Source organism: Syngnathoides biaculeatus, chromosome 23 (assembly GCF_019802595.1).
Source record: "Syngnathoides biaculeatus isolate LvHL_M chromosome 23, ASM1980259v1, whole genome shotgun sequence".
Lineage (NCBI taxonomy): Eukaryota > Metazoa > Chordata > Actinopteri > Syngnathiformes > Syngnathidae > Syngnathoides > Syngnathoides biaculeatus.
The window spans coordinates 17,162,037-17,183,251 of NC_084662.1; the positions used below are offsets into that span (position 1 = coordinate 17,162,037).

The 21,215-nt window shown below is 42.4% G+C and overlaps 1 protein-coding gene across 1 annotated transcript; it reads right to left on the reverse strand.

Annotated features, from left to right (window-relative positions):
• Positions 1–7,174: 7,174 nt before the first annotated feature.
• On the reverse strand, positions 7,175–19,167 carry thbs1b (thrombospondin 1b). The gene is made up of 22 exons (XM_061811972.1): positions 19,104–19,167; positions 18,417–18,976; positions 18,053–18,128; positions 17,796–17,873; positions 17,392–17,501; positions 16,111–16,236; positions 15,313–15,409; positions 13,950–14,123; positions 13,673–13,849; positions 13,397–13,570; positions 13,174–13,301; positions 12,907–13,059; positions 12,582–12,800; positions 12,379–12,486; positions 11,865–12,024; positions 11,626–11,744; positions 10,794–11,028; positions 10,470–10,697; positions 9,785–10,056; positions 9,584–9,681; positions 9,359–9,498; positions 7,175–8,879 (listed from the first exon to the last, which is right to left on the reverse strand). The coding sequence occupies exons 1-22, from the start codon at positions 19,165–19,167 to the stop codon at positions 8,872–8,874; spliced, it is 3,504 nt and encodes a 1,167-aa protein (XP_061667956.1). The 3' UTR covers positions 7,175–8,871.
• Between the last annotated feature and the right edge of the window lie 2,048 nt (positions 19,168–21,215).

Sequence of the window (21,215 nt, forward strand, 5' to 3'; positions counted from 1 at the left end):
TATACAATGTGTAAAAATTGTCTCCGTCTGTGGCTTGAGCGAATGTAGACTGGTTTGTTTGTACAATTTCCAGACCAATTGCTCAGTGTTGATTTGATTACTTTGGAAACGTAATCAGTCACAATTACATTCTCAAAGTAATGAAAAAAAAATTGCATTTTTTATTTTGTTTCTTTATTTATAATGGGTTCATTACCAGGATCCCGGGATGTTTCATCTAAAAAAGGTAGATTAAAAGCATAGACCCTTTTTTTGGGAAACCAACCACATACTGTATTTATGGATTACACAAATAGTAAAACTCATAAAACCTAAATACAGAGCTTTAAAATACGAACAAATCAAGCTTGACAAGCAGTCATTATGTTTTGCTGAAGTTCGGGAGAAGAATGAAAAATGCTGAGTGATTTTCTGATTCTGATAAAAATCGCTACTTTGGCAGATGCTGGCTCTGTCGCTTCAAAGGACGCCGGACCCATTTTACGACTGGCTACAATCATGCCAGTCTGGAACTTGGCATGATTTGGATACTCTGACGTAATAGAGCTGGTGTCTTGCAAAACCTCCGCCCTGATATGTCGAGAAGAAAGCGTGGCAATTTTCAAGGGTCAAACATAGCATCTCTTTCTGTGACGTAGCCAGTTTGTTTACAGAAATGAGATACTAGACAGAAAGATCTGCCAGGTTCCAGTAGCTCACAATATCTTCTCTTCTCAAAGCTGTGCTCTCAGCCCTAACTGGACCTTGGTGGTCAAATTTGGTCTTATAAAAGGCTGGACCATTGTTTTTCCTCCCCCACATAATCATCAAAATTGCAAATGAAAGATGCAAATAGACTCAATTGCCCTAAAGAGCGGCCATGGATACATCATTAAACTTGACAACCTGTTGCAACAACCACGAGACCAAGGTCCAATTCAGCCTTATTTCTTTAAGCCGTGCTTCAGAATATAATAATCTATAGCTTGCATTATACAGGTAATTCAGTCCCAAATATGTTGTCACTGACTGTTAGAAAAAAAGATACTAATTCTGATAAAACAGATGAAATACTTATAAATTAATGATGTTTAAATGTAAAAAAATAACTAGCAAATAAAAAGATACAAATTTCACGCATCAGCAGTCGGACTTCCTTCTTTCTTTCTTGACAATCTAACTGTATGATAACATTTTATTTATACAGTAAACTTTCTAAACCAACATTAAGTCCTTTTTGTTCTCGGTTTTGGTTGGGTTGTTTTTGTTTGCTTCCTGCATTCCATGTCTCGTGTGCTCGTTTTGTTGGTTGTGTCCACCTGTTGGCGTTTGCCCTCCTCCCTTGTGTTGACCAATCAGCTCCATCCTGCCACTCGTCCAGGTATTTCTTGTTGTCTCGTCAGTTTGTGTATTTAGCTCCTTGTTTTGGTGTCTTTCAGTTCTTGTTTGTCTGTTGTCCTTGTTGCATGCTGCTCATTGCAAACTGCTTGTTGCAGTATGCCCTGAAGCGTTATTGTCGTCATGTGCCATCCATGCCATGATCTCTTATTGCCAGGTCTTGTCAAGTTTCTAGTTTAGATTTATTTAAGTCATACTTTCTTGAGCTGTCTTTAATAATTAAACGTATTTTGAGATTCCTGGAGTCCTGCCTTGCATCCTTGCTTCCCTTCATTTGGGTCCTCCACGCCTTGCCTTCTTCCCTATTAACTTGCCCTGACCGTGACACTTTTCCTCCCATCACTGCTATTTTAGGACTCTGCGATTCAGCCTTGAAATCAAAATGTCCTTTGTTTTATTTTGTTATACAAATCTGATTTTCGGTCCACTAACTATCCATCCATTTCCTTAGATGCTAATCCTCACAAGGGTCCTCCACGCCTTGCCTTCTTCCCTATTAACTTGCCTTGACCGTGACACTTTTCCTCCCATCACTGCTATTTTAGGACTCTGCGATTCAGCCTTGAAATCAAAATGTCCTTTGTTTTATTTTGTTATACAAATCTGATTTTCGGTCCACTAACTATCCATCCATTTCCTTAGATGCTAATCCTCACAAGGGTTGCAGGAGTGCTGGAGCCTATCCCAGCTGTCAATGGGCAGGAGGCGGGTTACATCCTGAACTGGTTGCCAGGCAATCGCAGGGCTTATGGAGGCAAACAGCCGCACTCACAATCACACCTAGGGACAATTTGGAGTCTCCAATTAATGTTGCACGTTTTTGTGATGTGGGAGGAAAACTGGAGGAAACCCACGCAGGCACAAGGAGAACATGCAAACTCCAGACAGGGAGGGCTGGGATTTAACCCGGGTCCTCAGAACTGTGAGGCCAACGCTTTACCAGCTGGGCCACCATACCGCCTAATAAAGATTTTTACACAAATAATATACACATATCTTGACCTGTCCTTACATACTGGAGTCATCCCACGATCTATTCTCATGTAAAGTTTCACAGGTGAGGCAAGGCGACCTCTACAAAATATTTGGGGCTTGTCCGACTAAATTGGAATATAAAGCTAAAATGGCAGCACAATGTTGGTTTACTGGTTCAGTGGCTAGATTTCGTGAGCATATGGATTGTTCAGCCTCTAAATCTTTGAAAACAGGAGGCCCAGCTGTGCGTAAACCAGGAAGCTTGGACGGCTCAAGGTGTTTCATAACGTGTTATACAATTTGATGCCTTTAGCTATTTTGACTCAGAAATTTCATTGTGGGCTCATCATTGGTGTTTTTGCATTTTTTTTTTTTACTATACAGTAGCGATTCTTCCAAATAAGACCAGAAAAGGGGAAAAACCACATTCCGGGTTTATTTTTTAGCAAGTCTATATTGTTTGAGTGTCGAATTCTGTATTTTCAGGTGGTGTCCTGCAGTCCCAGCGCTTCATGTGCAAAGGTGGTGGTATTTGCTGGGGGGGTCCTCCTCTTAACACAACACCACACGCAAGCACACGAGTGGGGCACAAGTGTCAGGTAATAGATGAGGGGGGGCAGGCAGGGAGACCAATTCATGTAGCCAAAGTCTTGAGGTTTGAGGTCAGTTCAGTGGCCACAAAGTCTGTCCTGCTTACTTGTGAGAATTACAGGCGCTAAATTAAACTGTTTTACGTCTCCTGTTCCATTCATCAGCACTTTGTCCCAGCTCGTCGAGGCCGACAGTTCGTACCCTATTACTAGGGGGGGAAGGCGTTGTTTTAAAGGAATATCAAAGAAGCTCAGCGGTAATTGGGTGGGGCTTTTGCAACTTTGCTCTGTCATTATTTACGGGGTGTGTGGCTGTGTGGACTGGAACGTTGCTGCTGTTCACAAAATCAATGAGGGAACGGTGCACTGTTCTTTTTCAGTTCTCACCATACACCTTTATAAATATACAGGAGCAATGACGAATAATTACCCTGTTCCTCTTGACGTCGTTTTGCACACTCGGGAATTTTATTATTTTATATTTGCCATTATTGCCAGTGAGAAAAACATTTCCAGAATCTGAAATAAATCTGAGCTTCCCATAAGAGATCATGATTGACCTTAGAGGTTACACTTAAGTGACAAAGATCAAGGGTTTGCTCTGTCATCCAGCCATGAAGCCTTAAATGGTGCAAAAGTAAACATGGGGGCATTTGTCAACACCTGTGTGAGAACTGAAGCCGCTATTAAGAAGTCTCGCCCTAGTGTTGCCACTTTGTAATTACTCAAGTCCTGTGAGGCACAACCTTGATAAAATAGAATTAGCCTATGGCTAAATCGACAAACTGTGGCCACATCTTTGCTTGTGTTGGCAACAACCAGCTGTCGCTAAATTGGCACAGTGGCCATTTTTATTTGGCTTCTCAGACAGAAAAAAATGGACACAGTAGGAAGTTTCGATACCGCTTTTTTCACACCAATGCCAGGACGAGTACTCACTTTGGAGGACTCACTGTTATCAGTAATGAAAAGGGATATCATTAGTACAATTGAAACATGAAATTTTAATTAATGCCATTGCAAATAATTGTGAATTATGAACCGTTCTTTCTTTCTCAGCCACAATGATTTGCTGATGTGTCAAAGTGTTGCAGTGTAGTGCCTTGTCAGTGCAAGGGGAACTAATTGAACTTCAGATTTTTTTTGTCTTGATATTATCGGCACTGGAATCGGCGGCCTTCACGATTACACAAAACCTTGAAATAAGTCCGGTACAGAGCTGGTGCACATGACATCACCATTTTCACGGTGCCATATTGCCAGTCAAACAGAGCTGCTCGACATTGTGGGAGACATTGAACCGGAGGAGATTATTTACAATACCTGAGACCTGTTGTGCTGTTGCTTGTCACAACAGACGAGACAGATATTCAAAGAGATCATTCTATGGAATACCAGATCGATGGATTCTGGCAAAGGTTAATGTGTCGCCGAACACACTTCCGCGTTCACGAGCCGTCAAATGTCGTCTTTTTTTCAATCATAGTTAACGAATGCGAGTTTGTGTAAAACCAGTGGTCATTTATGTAAATATTGGTATTTGTATTGAATACTAGCTGAAAAGATCGATGGATTCCGGCAAAGGTTAACGTGTCGCCGAAAACACTTCCGCATTCACAAGCCGTCAAATCCGTCACATTTCGGGTCATCAGGCTCATCAGGAATATATTCCCGATGAGAACAGATCCGGCAACAAAGTATTCGTATGCGTTCAGAGTTTTATACGCTTTCAAACTTTTCCGTGTAAATCTCGTCGACTTACTAACCAGATCCATGTGTATATCCAGTTGTCCAAGCGGACAAGAATTAACAGTCCAATTTCTTATCTGCAAAAACATCGATTTTGGCATTAAATACGGGTCCTCTATGGCGAGTTGATATACTTTTTCCACGTATTATCGTTTATTTTCACCTTCTAAATATCTGACGGTATCGGACAAGACTCTGGGCGTCGTGCTACAAAACATATTTCCATGTTGTCTCCAACCGACTTAACATTGAGCAAAGCTAAGCTTGTCGGAAATATGGTGAGGTAAAGAAAAGTCACGTGATTTTATGATGTAGGTGCACGAGCTCTATTGGGCCAATAAAGACACAACAGGCTAAGGGACTAACAAAATGGATGTGGCTTTTTTGCCTGACTATCACAATGGTGTACAAGTACGAATTGTGGTGGCCTAAAAGAATCTGTAAGGCTCAATACCTATCCCATGGAGTACTATTAGTATGCTGCAAGTATTTGACTTGCCTTGGACATCACTTGTGACAATGAACTTGCAAATAGTTTGACCTTGGCCGTCTTGGAGCAAGCATCCGACACAAGATCAATCTTGTGTAAGTTGGTTACTTGCTCGCTCAAACTAAAGAGCAGAAGTGGGTGTCACATTCCTTATGTGGCCTTCATCACCTCTTAGGAGTGAATGACCTAATGGTGCCACTCTCTCTGGGTCTTGCGAACACATAAATTAAAGCAAACAAACCAGATCTCAGCAAATTAAATATCCTACAAAGAACAAGTTTAAAGTCATCCATCCAGTTCTTATATCGTGATTAGGCTAGCGAATGCGTTGCAACCTATCCTGGCTGGCTTTTGGGGAAGAGGTGGGGTACATATCGGACTAGTTGTCAATCGCAGAGAACATTATGTATCTGCCATAAGTGTCAGTTACTTATACTACTTGAGTTAATTTCATTGTTTATTGATTTATTTGAATTAAAGAGACGTTAATGTTATTGTTTTTTTCATGTTCATATTGCGGTACATTGTTCACCACCGTTGTTGGTGTCAGGACATTTATGTTTGTGCACTTCCACCATAGAGTTAGAACGGCGGCAAGGATACAACATTAGTTAGAATAGCAAGAAAAGTAAGTGTGCTATCCTCACGACACGTTACTATGTGAAACTGGACTGCCAGTGAACTTCTTGCTTTTATGGAGGTCTCTCGCGGTAAATTAATTAATAAACGTAACTGAAAGATACAGAAAAATATACATTACACTGTGCACTGTGTGCCATTGTGCAAAGTGCAGGGAGCTATTGTATTCATGCTAAACACAACAATAGATGTATCAACGATCACTCGTTTACATCATATAATTGTGACCTCAACCTAACGTCTGTGAACATACAATACTTACAGAGACAAAAGTTTCCCAAGGTTCAAACGTTTAGAACACATTCAGCGTAGTTATGAGTTGTTTTCAGACTTAATGTTCACCATGCTTATATTTTCACGGAGATACGTCAAAGATCCTCTCCAGTGTACAGAGCATTCTACTCCGCATAGAAACTGAATGATCCTCATAGGTAAAGAGGTGTCATTCTGACGCTTTTTCTTTTAAAACATTTTAACACATCGCATCATGAAATAAACTTTTTAAACTTTTTGAGTAACTTTTTAAGTAACGTATCTATCTTATGAAATATACAAATCTTTTAACTAAAGACATTACAAAGAATAAGTTAACTCCATTTGGTCAGAAGGTCAATGAGGTGTGTTTATTGTTAATGGTGTTTTGTCATTTATTTGTGTAATATGAATTTAATGTGTATTTGTTTTCTGTATTCTATACAGGTCTTACGGCATCCAAGCATCTTGACATATCGGCATATTAGCTTGTTGAAGTGCTGATGTGTTAATGAAGGCCTGTGAAAGAGAACACTTTCTCCTGAGTGACTGAACGAGAGTTACACATTAGATAAAAGCAAGACTCTAAATTCTCTTTGGGTGTGAGCGTGAATGCTTATTTGTCGCCATACATGTTTTTGGAATGTGGGAGGAAGTCGGAATATTTGGAGAAAAACTCACTCGAGTGTGGGGAACACATGCAAACTACACATGCACAAGAGCCCAAATTCACAAATGAGCTCTCTTACATGTAACTGTGAAGCAAATATGCTAACCACTTCTTCAATCTATTGCCTCATGTTTAATCTTACAGTGCAAATTCATTCTCCTCCCACAATTAAAGTAATTTTGATTTTGATTATACATTCCTGACGTACAACCTGGTAAAAGCCCAGCAAGAATTTAGAATTTAGCCGCTTAGTCGAAAAGAACACACACTTGTGAGACTTTTAACTATTTATTATCTTGACGTTTGTTACAAAATAATCACTATGAAAAAAAAACAGCATTTTAGCATTTGTACAACTAAGAACATGTTTACACACAAGCAAAACTAATTGTACAAAAATAATGATAATATTGAACCCCCCCACCCCCCACCCCAAATGTAAAAATGATAAAGAATACAACATCCTCACATCAGTGTGCAAACCGTTTATACAGACACGTGCCCTTTTGTACGGCAACAAATCCTGATAAATTATTTTAAATAGCATTTATCTACACACGCACACACTCAAATTGACCTCTCACAAACTGCTCAGAACAAAATGGAACAATAATTTATCTGCTAAAAACAGCATTGGACATAGAGATAAAGCAAAATTATCCTTTAATACTACTAATAATAATAAGGATAAAAAAAAAAATTCTCCCATTTAACTGCCGTTCCCACGAGGGTGGTTTTGGGAGGTGGTTGTATTTAAATGAAACATCTTTTTTATTTCACAACCCATGCTACACTAATACTATGATCCTTTCAATTGAAAATGAAATGCATGTGTTTGTGTTGATCAACAGCAATGAGGTAATCTTTGTACATCATTTAATTGCATTTCTTTCCAAAAGGACGCCTGTCACAAACGCTTTATGCTCGGGAGCCCTATGGCATCAAAACCAACGCAAAACTGTTTGTGAGTCGCCAGTGGGGACTTGATAAGAGCAACACATTCAGTTTCTGAAACCTGATTACACTACTCACAATTTTCCCAACATTTCAGTTGAATCCGATAGATTTTGTACTTTTTCAAAGTATCCAAATGTTTTCTTTTACTGCCTACATTGTAGGCAAGAGTAAATAAATTACATGTATTTACATAATACCTAATTCAAACCTCAAAGGATGAGGGTAACAAAGTCTTGTCATTGACCAAGGTTTGGATGTGACATGATGGAGGGAATGGAGGTTCGGATTTTTACAAGACACTCATTTCACCTGAGAGTTATTAACCAATTCAAGACAATGATTCTTACAAGACTAACATAGATCCATTTTGCATATCGAACTATATTGACTTTTAGATAGTGATTCTCCTTTCCTTGGGTTTTCTCTACTTGGGGTCTTCGATAGATGAATCCATTGACCTTTATTTTACTTCCGCTCACAAGCATGAACACAAACGCCATTAAGATTACGTTTGCCTTAATTGAAACTCTACGCAGTTTTGTTCAGTCATACCACCTCAACAAAAAAAGATTCCTAAAATGTTACTGCTGCCATCATCGTTTGAGTCCTCCAGAAATATATCTTTCAGAATGTGCAACCTGGTCGAGCAAATGGAATATTTACTCAGTCTTTTTTCTTTGGGATGTCCATCCGGAGGGTAGTAAGGTGTGGAAGGTGAGCCAGAAAGGCACGCAGGCTGGAGAGGCAAAGCTGAGAGAGGTGATGTAAAAAGTTGGGAAGTGCATAGTTGTCTATGGGGAGCCCTGCCCGCACAGAGATGAATGAGGTCTTTCAGAAAGTAAGAAAGCAAGGAGAGCTGGGACAGAAAGGTGCTGGTGTTCGACAGGCAAAGGCGGGAGGGAGGGAATATTTTCCTTTTTTCACTCCAGCTTTCCCCGCTCTTGCGGAGGGTGGAGGAGAAGAGACTCTCTGATCCTCTGACGGCACTCGCACTTTTGGTGCTCGGCCTAAACCCCGAGGCCGCCCACATACATGCCCTTCGCCCTCCACGAGTGTTCGCACCATACAAAACTTCCGGAGATAAATTGGTCCCTGGACTTTAGAAGAAAATTAAAAAAAAAAAGTTCATACTACAACAAGGTGCATTCCTCGGAACATCCAGCACTGTGCCTTTAGGCGTCTGTGGAAAAAAGGAAAATTCATGTGGTGTGTTTGACATTGCTCCCCGTCAGGTCTAGAAAATCAGATACCGTACTCCTGCATTTCCAGTGGAACCCCTGAACCTGTGCAATATGAAATTTGGCCAATTTTATTGGGAAAAATGCACAAAACAAAAAAATATCTTGCAAGACAATCAAAACTACATTTAACTTTTTTTGGTTCTTCTGGGCGTGTCTGCATGTTTCTATGTGTGATGCGGGATGCTACCACAAAAATGTATCTGTGACAAACGTGAGGATGACCATTGAACAGAATGTAACGTGACTACTTTGGAGCCTCTGATGGAAAGAAAGAAATTATTTTGATCCACGAAAAATGTTGCAGGCGTCCTGGTTGCTCTGTGCAATATTGCAAAAGTCAGGAATGAAAATTTAAAAAAAAAAATTGCTTGTGTTTGACTTTAGGGGTTCCACTGAATAGTTTGAGACAAGGTCTTACCTCTGCACTCATACTTGAGGTCTGAGAAGTAAACCATCTCCTGGGAGAAGACAAAGAGACCTAGCCTGCCTCCCGCATACGTCTTGTCATAGATGCTACCAGAATCTGCCATGATCTTCTTTCCTTCGTACATCACAACTCTGAGTGGGTGAAACAAAAGTTGGTGAGTTGTGATCAAACCCAACAGGTGTTAAACATGAATGTTAACTTCTTCAATTTCCCCACCTGATAAGCCCTGTTCTTGGTCTATGGATCAGATGCCATCTGTAGGCAGTGTAATCCTTCCAGCCAACATTCTTAGGGTCATGCCACAGAGTCCGGACCTAAATCAGGTATAAATAGCCATAGTGATGTTTTTATATTTCAGTAATTCACACAGGGGAGTCATCAGTCATGAGGATGGACACAAAGTAGCTCATGGTGTACCTGTCCCGCAGTATTTCCGGTATGCCACAGGGCATTCCTGAGGTGCTCTCCCGGGCCAGTGGTGGAATTGACCACTTTGATTGACAGGCCAGAGTAGCCCTGAGCTTTTGTGGGTTTGTTGGACCAGTAGGTCTGAGTGATCTGCTTCCACATCACCACATAGAACCTGGAGCTTGATTGGTAACCAAAAACAAAGCCGGCATAGTCATCGTCCCTCTCAGTATTGATGAAGAAGGTCCCACTGAAGTCCACAGAATTGAATTCATGGTATCCTACAGACAAAAAAATTCAGTTTATAAGACATTTAGCTCCAGGTAATCTTCAATTATCTACTTTCTCTACAGCTATTTGTTGAAAAATAACAAGAGTAATTAGCTACTCTTTATCATGACTGTCTCCCGTTTCCAGAATTACACAACATCAACTAGATAATGAAATAGCCAACCATATTTTAGTGCACTATCACAGTTTTGACCTTATTTTTGCAAGGTGGTTTATCTATCTGCAGCTGATCAAGTTCAATTTCATTTTATTTTACTCAGACTTAGCATAAAAAGTGCACAATTTATGCTTTTTTCCTGTTCCATTTTAACCTAGGAGAGAGCTACCATTGTACAGCTTTGCTGGAGGTCCATGTTCTACTAAAAACCATATCAATTCTTCAAATTCAATTATTTTTACTTACCAACAGCAATTCCAGGGTCGCAGTTGACGGTTTGAACAAGCTCTTTACCCTGATGACGAACCACCCAATTTGGATCAATCTGGGAAGTGCCTTTAGGATCTAAAGGAACCATCTGGAACTTGCGGAAGTCTGTCTCACTAATGTCAAAGTTCTCTGGACACACATCGTAGATGTCGGGCACATTGTCTTGGTCAAAGTCATCTTTGCAGGCATCTCCACGGCCATCACCTGGAAAAAGAATTTGTTGATGAATCAGAAGATGAAAAAAAAAGATTAGTGTACAGATTACATTCCAACCCAAACCCAAACCAACACTATTCTCACCATCAGAGTCGACCTGGTCAGGATTATGTGCGAGTCTGCAATTGTCCTTGTCATCTGGGATGCCATCATTGTCGTCATCGTGGTCACATGCATCTCCTTTGCCGTCCTTGTCGTGATCTGCCTGATTGGCGTTGGGGATATACGGGCAGTTGTCCAGATTGTTCTGGTGTCCATCCTCATCAATGTCCTGGTTGCTGTCACACTTGTCTCCCACACGGTCATCATCTGAATCCACCTGCAACGGTAAATTGCCCAGTAGTCAATTAGGGATGACAATGGGAAGTTAAGGATCAACAGATTGTATGAACGGAAGGACGGTGGAATGGACATTCTTCATTATAAGAGAATCAAAAATTGTGCTTGGAATTCAATTGGAAAAAAAAAAACAAAAGCTATTTTCTCTTGTTTGGGCAGCATTTTCCATGTCGAGACTGGATTTTAAAGTTCATACAAACTGAATTTCAAGCACCATTGTCCATTGCATTCCTCTTTCCGAGTGTAGCATGGCACAGGTGCATTGGGTTGTCCTGCGGCGTAGCCCATTCCTCGGTAATGTCCAGCTGAGAGCCTCTTCTTTCATATTTTACGTCAATGGCCCATTGAAAAGACCCCTAACCCCCTACCACGCCTTTTGAACTGATGTGCCTTAGAGCTGGAATTTACTCCAGTATCGCAAGCTCAGAGTGACACTTGGGATTTATTACTAAATATAAATCTGTCTGTTACATGCAATTGAAAGACATGCTGAGCTATGGAGAAAAAGTGAGTGATGAATGGATTGCATTGCTGGTAGATGAACTGGAAGGCAAATGACGGAGGCCTGGGCACGTACCTGATCAGGATTATGTTCCAGAGGGCAGTTATCGCACATATCGCCCACACCATCCAAATCGGTGTCTCTCTGGTCCACATTGTAAACGTAGGGACAGTTGTCCTTTTCATTGAGTATCCCTGGAAAATGAACAGAAAGCATTATTTTGAAGTAATTAACTGTTGAATACATTGACCTCTTCTCATTGCCGACTAACAAATGGCTATCCTGAAAGTCCATCTCTGAGTTGCTGTCCTTACCATCTCCATCTATGTCCACAGCGCAGGCATCTCCCTCTCCATTGTTGTCTGTGTCTGTTTGGTCAGGGTTGCTATTGTAAGGGCAGTTGTCACAGCGATCACCCACATCATCGCGGTCATAGTCGTACTGCCTGGGGTTGAAGATGAACGGACAGTTGTCCTGTTTGGACGATATTGAGAGATGGGGAGGAAAATTAAGGCTATGTGTTCAGGTGCAGTTCTTCAACATCTCCCATCAGACTGACTGAGTGGATCTATTTAGAAGGAAGGACGTCCATGGAATGAAAAGGTGCTTTATTTTTAGGTCATATCCCACTTCTACCGTTGGAATCTGTGCACAGTTGATTCCCTTCAGACTTGTACCTCAGTGATAGAATTTGAGGTTTTGGCCAGGGAAAACATTTGCTTACCCCACCTGAGCCCCACTTCCTCTCCACCTAGCCTCGTATTGCACCTGATTGAACTACATAAAGTCTCGGTCAATTGCACATGCACACACTCGTTCACTTCTTACCCTGTCATCAGGAATGCCATCGTTGTCATCATCGATGTCACAAGCATCTCCAATGCCGTCCTTGTCATAATCTTCCTGTCCAGAGTTGGGGAGGTTGGGGCAGTTGTCCTGGATTGACATTAAAAAAAAGAATCATGCACCTATTGTATTTTACAAAAAAACAAACTCTTAAACAAATGGCTTCATGACCACATTATACCAACCTTTTTGCAGTGGTAAGTGGCATTCTCCACACAAACCAAGTCAGCATTGGGCCAACCATCCAGATCAGTGTCCTCCCCGCAGATGTGTCCATTGCCAGCGTAGCCTGGTTTGCACTCACATCGGAACATGGGATCAGAGAAATGCCCCAGATAGTTACAGCGTGCGTGTTTATTGCAGTTGTGGCTTCCATCCAGGCAAGGATTTCGGGGTGAGCACACCTGAAGAGGGGAGTTGCAGACTCTAAATTCCCATTTTTCTGCTCTTAGAGAGGCCAGCTTGCAGTTTACATTTGCTTTTGCTTACAAAGGGGAGTGTTGTACACACCTGTTTATTACCAGCGGCCTCCTCTACACCTTTACCAAATGGTTGAGGTCCTGAGTAACGAGGTGGGCAGGGAAGACAGTTATAGCCGGGATCTGTGTTCTCACAGCGGTGTACGCCATTAAACTCAAAGCAAGCATCTGGGACCTCTTTGCACTGTTTCAAGGTTAAGAGAAATAACAATTCCAATTAGTCAACAGGTGATCTATTTCGGTGGTTTCAGATATAAGCAGATGGAATCAGGTAAGAATTAATTAATGGAATTTTTACCTCATCGAGGTCTTTGCATTTGACACCATTGCCAGTATACCCCACTGGACATTTTCCACACTTCCAGGAACCGTCAGGAAAACTGGTGCACTTGGCCCCAGCGAAACAAGGGTTTGATAGGCATCCATCTGTTAAGAGTGAACAATAATTAAATATCTAAAGGATCATTTCATTTATAACCAGGTATATATTTTTTTCAGTATAAAAAAAATCTGTTCCTCACCAATAGGACATGTTTTCTTGTTGCACGCCTGCATTTCTTTGCCATCACCGACACACTCTTTACCATTATATTTGGGTGCAGGGTCATTGCACAGGCGTTTACGAGTTTGTTGACCGCCTCCACATGTAACGGTGCATGTATCCCACGGTGACCAGGGTCCCCAGTTGCCATTGACTGAGGAACACAAAGAAAAAGGGTTGTATGATGATAGGGTTTTGTTGTTATTTTAATGGGCTTAAGGACACACAAGTACAATTGAGTGGACTTGAAACTTACTGGGGCATGGAGACTTTTGACACTTTTCTGTTTGGCGACCTTCTCCCACACAATCCTTGCCTCCGAGCTGGGGGGTTGGGGAATTGCACAGTCGGATACGGGTTATAACACCAGGCCCACAGGTAACTGAACATGAGGACCAAGGCGACCAATGGCTCCAGCTGCCATCCTGTTTGACTAAAGCCGTTCAAAATTAGTCAGTTTGCAAAGCAATTTCCCGAAGCGACACCTGCAATTAACTGTGGCGTATGTTTGGAGATAACTGGGGATAACTTACAGCGCTTGTCACACTCCTGGAAGTTGCAATCTCGGGTCTGCACAGAGGTACCCTCACAGTTGTTATTGATACGGTCGCAAGAACGTCCTCGTTGCTGGATGCCCCTCCCACACGACACGGAACAATGGGTCCATTCAGACCATGGTGACCAGCCGTCCTCTGCATAGTCGCTCACTGAGGAGGAGGGCGATGGCAAGAATATGGGAGAGCGACACAATGAAAGAGCTATTGGAGAAATGCAGTGCTCCCCCTTTCCCACCACCGCCACCAAACACACACAAACACCCTCAAGCCTAAATGAGCAAGCAAAATGTTTTAGGGCAGAGAGCTAACTTTTTTGATTCATCTTGGATTTAGGGCCTTTTATTCAGGACGAGCAGTGACTGACGTACTAAGAAAAGCCCGAGAACTTAAAGTACCACTGTCCTAGAGAGACACAGGGATGCCCCATTGACGTGTTGCCAATGGGGCATCCCAAAGAGGCACCTAAAGAGGATTTTGGCCGCAATGTGATGGTCTGTAATAACTTCACCGAGTGGCTAAGGTGCACATGAAAGTGGGCCCCTTGCTGTTTATTTTGGTTTTGAGGAAAAGTTGCAGCCAAGCCTGCACAGGTATGACTAACATGTCACTTGTCTTCATCTGGATGAGACCTTTGCCAAACAGTCAAGCGATTTTCTTTCCCACTTTGAGCAATTTGGCAAATTGCAGCCATCTTGGCTTCAAGAAAATCAAAGGACTTTCTGAACACAAACCGCCAATGTTCCAAACACAGAAGTACCCTTTTATTTACGCCAACGTGAGCACTGTTAAGTCATCTCTAAAATTAACATACTTTCTCTTGAAGAGAAACCTTTATACGTAGGGAAATATTTGTGGCTTTTATACGGGAAATTACACAGATTCTCCTTAGTGAATCACTGGGCCAGTGTCTCAACGAATGCTCCTTGCAAGGTTTAGCTTACACAGCATTTACAGTACTGCAAAGCAGGTTTGTAGGGCTGTAATTGCAGTTTACAGTGGAGCCTCTGAAATCGAATGCATGGTTTGTTTGGATTTACAAAAAAAATCCTTTATGAAATAATCGGTTACAGGGTCGAAACCACCATAAAACTGTTTTCAAGACGATATTTTAAGATTGATAATCCCTACATCTTCGGTTACATTTTAGCTTTTGCTGAGGTCTTTTAGAGTATTTTAATTAATAATTATGAAGTTCTGTGTGACTTTAGATCTGTATTTTATCCTTAAATTTGGTTTGAATATCAAGTCGTCTAACCTTATATGTGGTGAGCCATCGAACTTTCCAATAGCAGAGCAAATTCCAACAAAATATGCTCAATTGCGTGAAGTAAGCACTTACGCGTTCCACAGCGTGGGCAACACTCGCCGTCAGGTACAGTAGCGTTAGCACAGGGGATCAGGGGGCAGGAGATCTTGCGACACACCGTTGCAGAGTTCTGCAATAAACACAGACAGATCTTAGTTGTGTCTTGTCTCATAAAGACGTTTTCAAATGCTGGTGGTGGAAATATATATTGGTGAAAATGTACAGGATGGTTTGTTGCGGAAGTGATTCTAATCCATTTCCGTGCAACAAACTGAGCTTTTCATGATTCAGCAAGCCTGAAGAGAAAGAGAGTAAAAACCAGGTCTTCTGTCTGCAAATGGACTGTAGACCCCAGCTGGCACCAATTCGTCTACTGGGTCAGCAGAGGGTGGAAATGTGGCCAAAACCCTTATAAAAGGAAGTTGGTCTCAGACAGATGACCTTGAATGAGGCCGAGACATGTTAGCCAGACAGCCAGTAAGACCTACTGAATGAGTGAAAGACAAAACAATTCCCTTTTCTTGGGAATGATACTATCATTCTTGCACAAAGCAAGGTCTTTATCACAAGATTGACTCTTCTTGCTGAAGATGAGATGTCCCTAATTACAACTAGTGCATCAATTTGCTTCGACCTTTTGATGACAGGCCTCTCATCACGACCAAACAAGGCTTCACCTGTCATTACCAACATCAGTTGAGTGGCAGTAATTGTGTACCTGCAGTATTTCTCACTATGTACCAGTGTGTCCATCTGGGTTTGTGCATGAACAAGCCCGTCCAAGAAGGTGCTCACGTGCAAGTTCAAGTACTACACAAAACACGCACACACCTGGCAAGTGCACTCAGTGCAATCATCGACGGTCCACTCGTCTCTGTTCTTGTGCACGATGCCGTTGTGAATGCAGACGCCACTGTGGATGCCGATGCGGGTCTTAATCAGCTTGTTCTCATTCGTCTGCAGGAGAAAACCACGCATTTGTAACCCAATTGAAAAAAGTCAATCATTATTTGATCAACACATTTTTTTTGATTGCCAATGTCAACGGTTTTGAGGTTCTCAATATTTGTATGCATATGAAGAAGTGATGGCTGGCAATCAGTTCAGGGTGTACCCCGCCTCCTGCCCGTTGACAGCTGGGATAGGCTCCAGCACTTCCCGCGACCCTCGTGAGGATAAGCGGCAAAGAAAATGGATGGATGGATGGATGGATGGATGGATGAAGAACTGATGTGTTTGATGTATTGTGGACCGCAATAAAAATACATTTAAAAAATCTCCACAATGGCAGAAATTGTATTGACCCCCCCCTTTCCCATACATTCATAAATGTAATTGGATTAAAACGCAATTTAGAGTATTGTTGCTGTCTTTCCCAATCTTCAACTTGCACTGAACAGGTCCAATCTTTCCAAAATTGAATATTCGTACCGAATATGATTGGACTTGCAGAATGTGCCCAATGGTTAATTTAACTGTTTTGCACATAGAGAAAACAACAGCAAATATTTAGTTGTTCTACCAGGAGATAATGGTTGTACATTGCAGTTTTAATCAACCACAATTGGTGACATCTTTTGTCCATGTGGAGATCTGAATAGTTGTTACAAACATCAAATATGAATCCATCCATCCATCCATCCATCCATTTTCTTTGGCGCTTATCCTCACGAGGTTCGCGGGGAGTGCTGGAGCCTATCCCAGCTATCAACGGGCAGGAGGCGGGGAACGCCCTGAACTGGTTGCCAGCCAATTGCAGGGCACATAGAGAAAAACAGCCACACTCACAATCAGAATCACACCGAGGGGCAATTTAGAGTGTCCAATTAATGTTGCATGTTTTTTGGGATGTGGGAGGAAACCAGAGTGCCTCGAGAAAACCCACTCAGGCACGGGGAGAACATGCAAACTCCACACAGGCGGGGCCGGGATCGAACCTGGATCATCAGAACTGTGAGCTGACATTTTATCAGCGGTTCCAGTATGTCGCCCATATGAACACATTCTAAATAAAACATACGACCCGCAATTCTTGGTGGACGCTGCAGTCAACTGGATCTACCACTAATGGAGACACACACAGGCAGACAGTCGAATGTGTTTCTTGCTCACCAGTTTGCGGAGTTCAATGGACAGCTCCTTGACCACCACGCCGAGACTCTTCAGCTCCTTGAACATGCTGACCAGGTCGTCACAGGAGAAGCCACAGACCATCTGCAGGTCTTTATCATCAAAAAAAGACAATTTAATTCTATGTTTACCTCCTTTACAACTTTGGAACTCACTTTCACCAGCTGCTGAGCTCCAAAACAAATTCATCAATCATTTTAACATTTGACATTTTAAGGGATGTTTTCCAATTGATATTTTATGCTCTATTATTACTTGATTTCTTTTAACTATGCTTGTTTGGTGACCATGAGTGCCAGGAATGACATCTATGAATTAAAACGAAAGATTGTCATTATTGTGTTTTAGTGTAGTTCAGCAGTAGTAACGCTCTAAAGATTCTTTACCTTTTGTTTTATGGCCCGTGTATTCTGTCCTGATGGCTGAGGAGCCATTGAGATTCTCGATGATTATCGAATCTGCCGCTGGAGATTGAGCAGAAACATATATCATTTCATATTTGATATATGAAATTAAGAGCTCGCATAACTCAAGTGGGATGATGCAAAATGTCACGGGGAACAGTTTTATACATGCATTGGGCACACATGACAGCGCTGAGGCAAAGTAGGCATGCGGGGGTTGAACAGGTGGTTTTACTTACAGCTCTGACATCCCTTGTTGCGGAGGATGGCGGCCAAGCTCGTTCCAAAAACAAAGCGCACGTTTTGAAGAACCCCCTGCAAGCACCAGTGTGCAATTTAAGCACAGAAATGTGGCATCATGTTTATTTAGACACGCTGTTATTGTTTCGTAGCTTTTATTGCGCTGCGGGATTGCATAGCATTTTAATTATGAACACTTGTCTCTATACTTGTCTCTATTTTATCTATTTACTTTTCATGCATGCGTTGTCACACGATGTCAAATTCTGCGTTTGTATCGTGCACTTTCTTGCAATAAGTATTTTGCGGATTTGCAACAAGGAACGTAAATGTCGTGCGTTCTGGGGAGCGGGTCGTACTCACCATGAACCTGTCCTTCACGGCTCCTTTCCCGATCCTGAGCTGCGCGTTCGCAGGCGTCTCCTGGGTCAGGATGCTCTGGATCGGCGCGTCCAGCTCGGCGTTGTTGACCTCGTCGCATCCCGAGTACAGCAGGGCCCGGTCCTCCTGCACGAACAGCGTGATGTTCTTCCAGTGGCCCGTTGCCAGGTCCGCATCTTCAATGGAGACCAAATGCTGCTTCTTCTCGGTGGAGAAAACGATGTCCAAAGTGTTGGCCTTCCCGTTGGAGACGATTTCAAAAACCGGACCGGACCCGTCCTTCTTTTCAACGGTCAGGAGGCTGCCACGGGTGCGCTTGGCTTGCTTGAAGTTGAGCAGCAGGAGGAAACCCCGCTCGGCGTGGATGGAGTCGATCAGGTTCCGCAGGGCTCGCTCGGGGACCGGGGGGATCAGGTCCGGGTTGAGGATTTTGTAGGCGGGGCTGTACGGGTCGTCTCCCTTCACCTGGTTCACTCCGTGGTTCTTTTTGGGGACTTGGACGAGCTCGAACAAGTCATACACGCTGTTGTCATCTCCGCTCTCTGTGAGGGTTTGGGTCAGAAATTGCACTCAATTAATTTATTTTTAGAGGACACAGATAATTTGAGAGAAACGAGGCTTAATAAATACTCAGTGATAAAAATGTAATGTGGTTTCAAAATGGATCACCTGCTGTTCTGGTACCCTCGCAGGTCCAAAGCATCAATAACAAAAATATCACAGTCAGCTTCATGATCAGACAACTGTAAAAAAAATAAAAAATAAAAAAAATAAACCAATCACTGATGTTGATAGTTAATGTAGAAATTCCACAATCTAATATTCCCACTTAAACTTACCTGCTTACCCCAAAAGTCGATTAAAAGTAGAATAAAAATCACACAGAAGTAACAAAGATCCAGAAATAATCCTCAAGAATTGATATTTATCAACTTTTTGAAAAATAAGACAAAAGTTCCACTGGACATCACCAACATTGATACATTTGATGTGTCCTAGATGGAATCTGTCGCAATAAAAAGTCCCTTATAAACTGGAAGGGGACAAAGTGCTATTTAAATAGTTTAATGCCATTCCCAACAAGTGGCCTCGTCCAATCAGAGGTGAGGAGAGAAGGGTCGAGTTTATCATTCATGGGGAGGGAGAGAGAGAGAGAGAGAGAGAGAGAGAGAGAGAGAGAGAGAGAGAGAGAGAGAGAGAGAGAGAGAGAGAGAGAGAGAGAGAGAGAGAGAGAGAGAGAGAGAGAGAGAGAGAGAGGGAAGAGTGAGTATTTGCTCTTTAGCTCAATGAGTCAGATTCCCATAACCAAAAACTTTAACCATCAATTAAGTGTAAAATCCATATACGGCATGATTGTCTGTGCTTGCAAAGCAATTGACACTCATTTTGCCTTCAATCAGTGTAGACAGTGTGCGGTATTTCAATTTCGGTCCTGAACTCAGTCCTGGTGATCGATTGAGCTAACATGAAGGTTCGCGTCCGGTTAAGATCCATAATAGTGCGTCTTTGCTTTCGTAACTTATTTAAAAAGTCATGATCACAAACAGGTGAGTGAGTCAGCACGAGAACACGAGATGGATGCAGTTTTGTTTGTGTCCACTGAGAGTCGACATAACACAGTAGCCTGAGGCCATCGAACGTGCTGTCAGGCCACAACCAGGTTTTGGGTTCACGAGTCTCCTGCCTTGATTGTTCTGTGAGCTGAGCATTGGCATCTCACGTAGCGATTTTCACCAGCTGCTGACAACTCGAAGGAATGCAAAAGAGCAATCCAGCGCAAGGTGCATGCGAAGAGGTTGCGTGGGGAGGGGGCAACTCGTCTGAAGGGTTGAAATTAACCCCCCCACCCCCTTCTCCCCCAGGGCTGTTGAGGTCAGAGCTGACCTAAATCATCTGGTGCCCGTCTGTCTCTCTTGCCTTACAGAGACTGGAGGCGCATGCAGCCTGTGCACGAGCCACGGTCAAGGCCTCATTCTCAATTAACCAATGAACCGGCTTCACTTGAAATGGCTTCTGATTTTATAACAACGGAGACAGAATGTCAATCATCTGCTTGCACACTGGTAGTGGTTCACAGATCCGCTTCCATTGTTCTAAAGTTAATATGCGTCTTACTTTGAGGACTTGAAATTGTCCATAGAGGTGTGATTGCAAGTGTAAATGGCTAAAATTGTCCAGGGTGGACCTCACACCCTAAAGTCACTCCAAATGAGGATAACTGTTATAAAAAGTGGATCCATGGATGTTTATGTAACCCGGTTAAAAATTGCTACAGTTAAATGTTCACATAAATAGAGTAGCAATTTAGTTATAGGTTTTCTTTAAACGAGTTGGTGGAATATTTGTTAAGGTGTGTGCTGAATTTATTTTCTTTTGGAGGGATTTGTAGTGAACTGTGTTTTATTAATTAAGGAATAAGAAATACTTTTGGGCGGCACGATGGGGCAGCTGGTAAAGTGTTGGCCTCAGTTCTGAGTTCGATCCCGGGCCTACCTGTCTGGAGTTTGCGTGTTCTCCCTGTGCCTGCTTGGGTTTTCTCCGGGCATTCCGGTTTCCTTCCACATCCCCAAAACATGCAACATTAATTGGACAGTCTAAATTGCCCCTAGGTGTGATTGTGAGTGCGAATGTTTGTCTCGGTGTACCCTACGATTGGCTGGCAACCAGCTCAGGGTGTACCCCACCTCCTGCCCGTTGACAGCTGGGATAGGCTCTAGCACTACTCGCGACCCTTGTGAGGATAAGCGGCTAAGAAAATGGATGGATGGAAATACTTTTGTT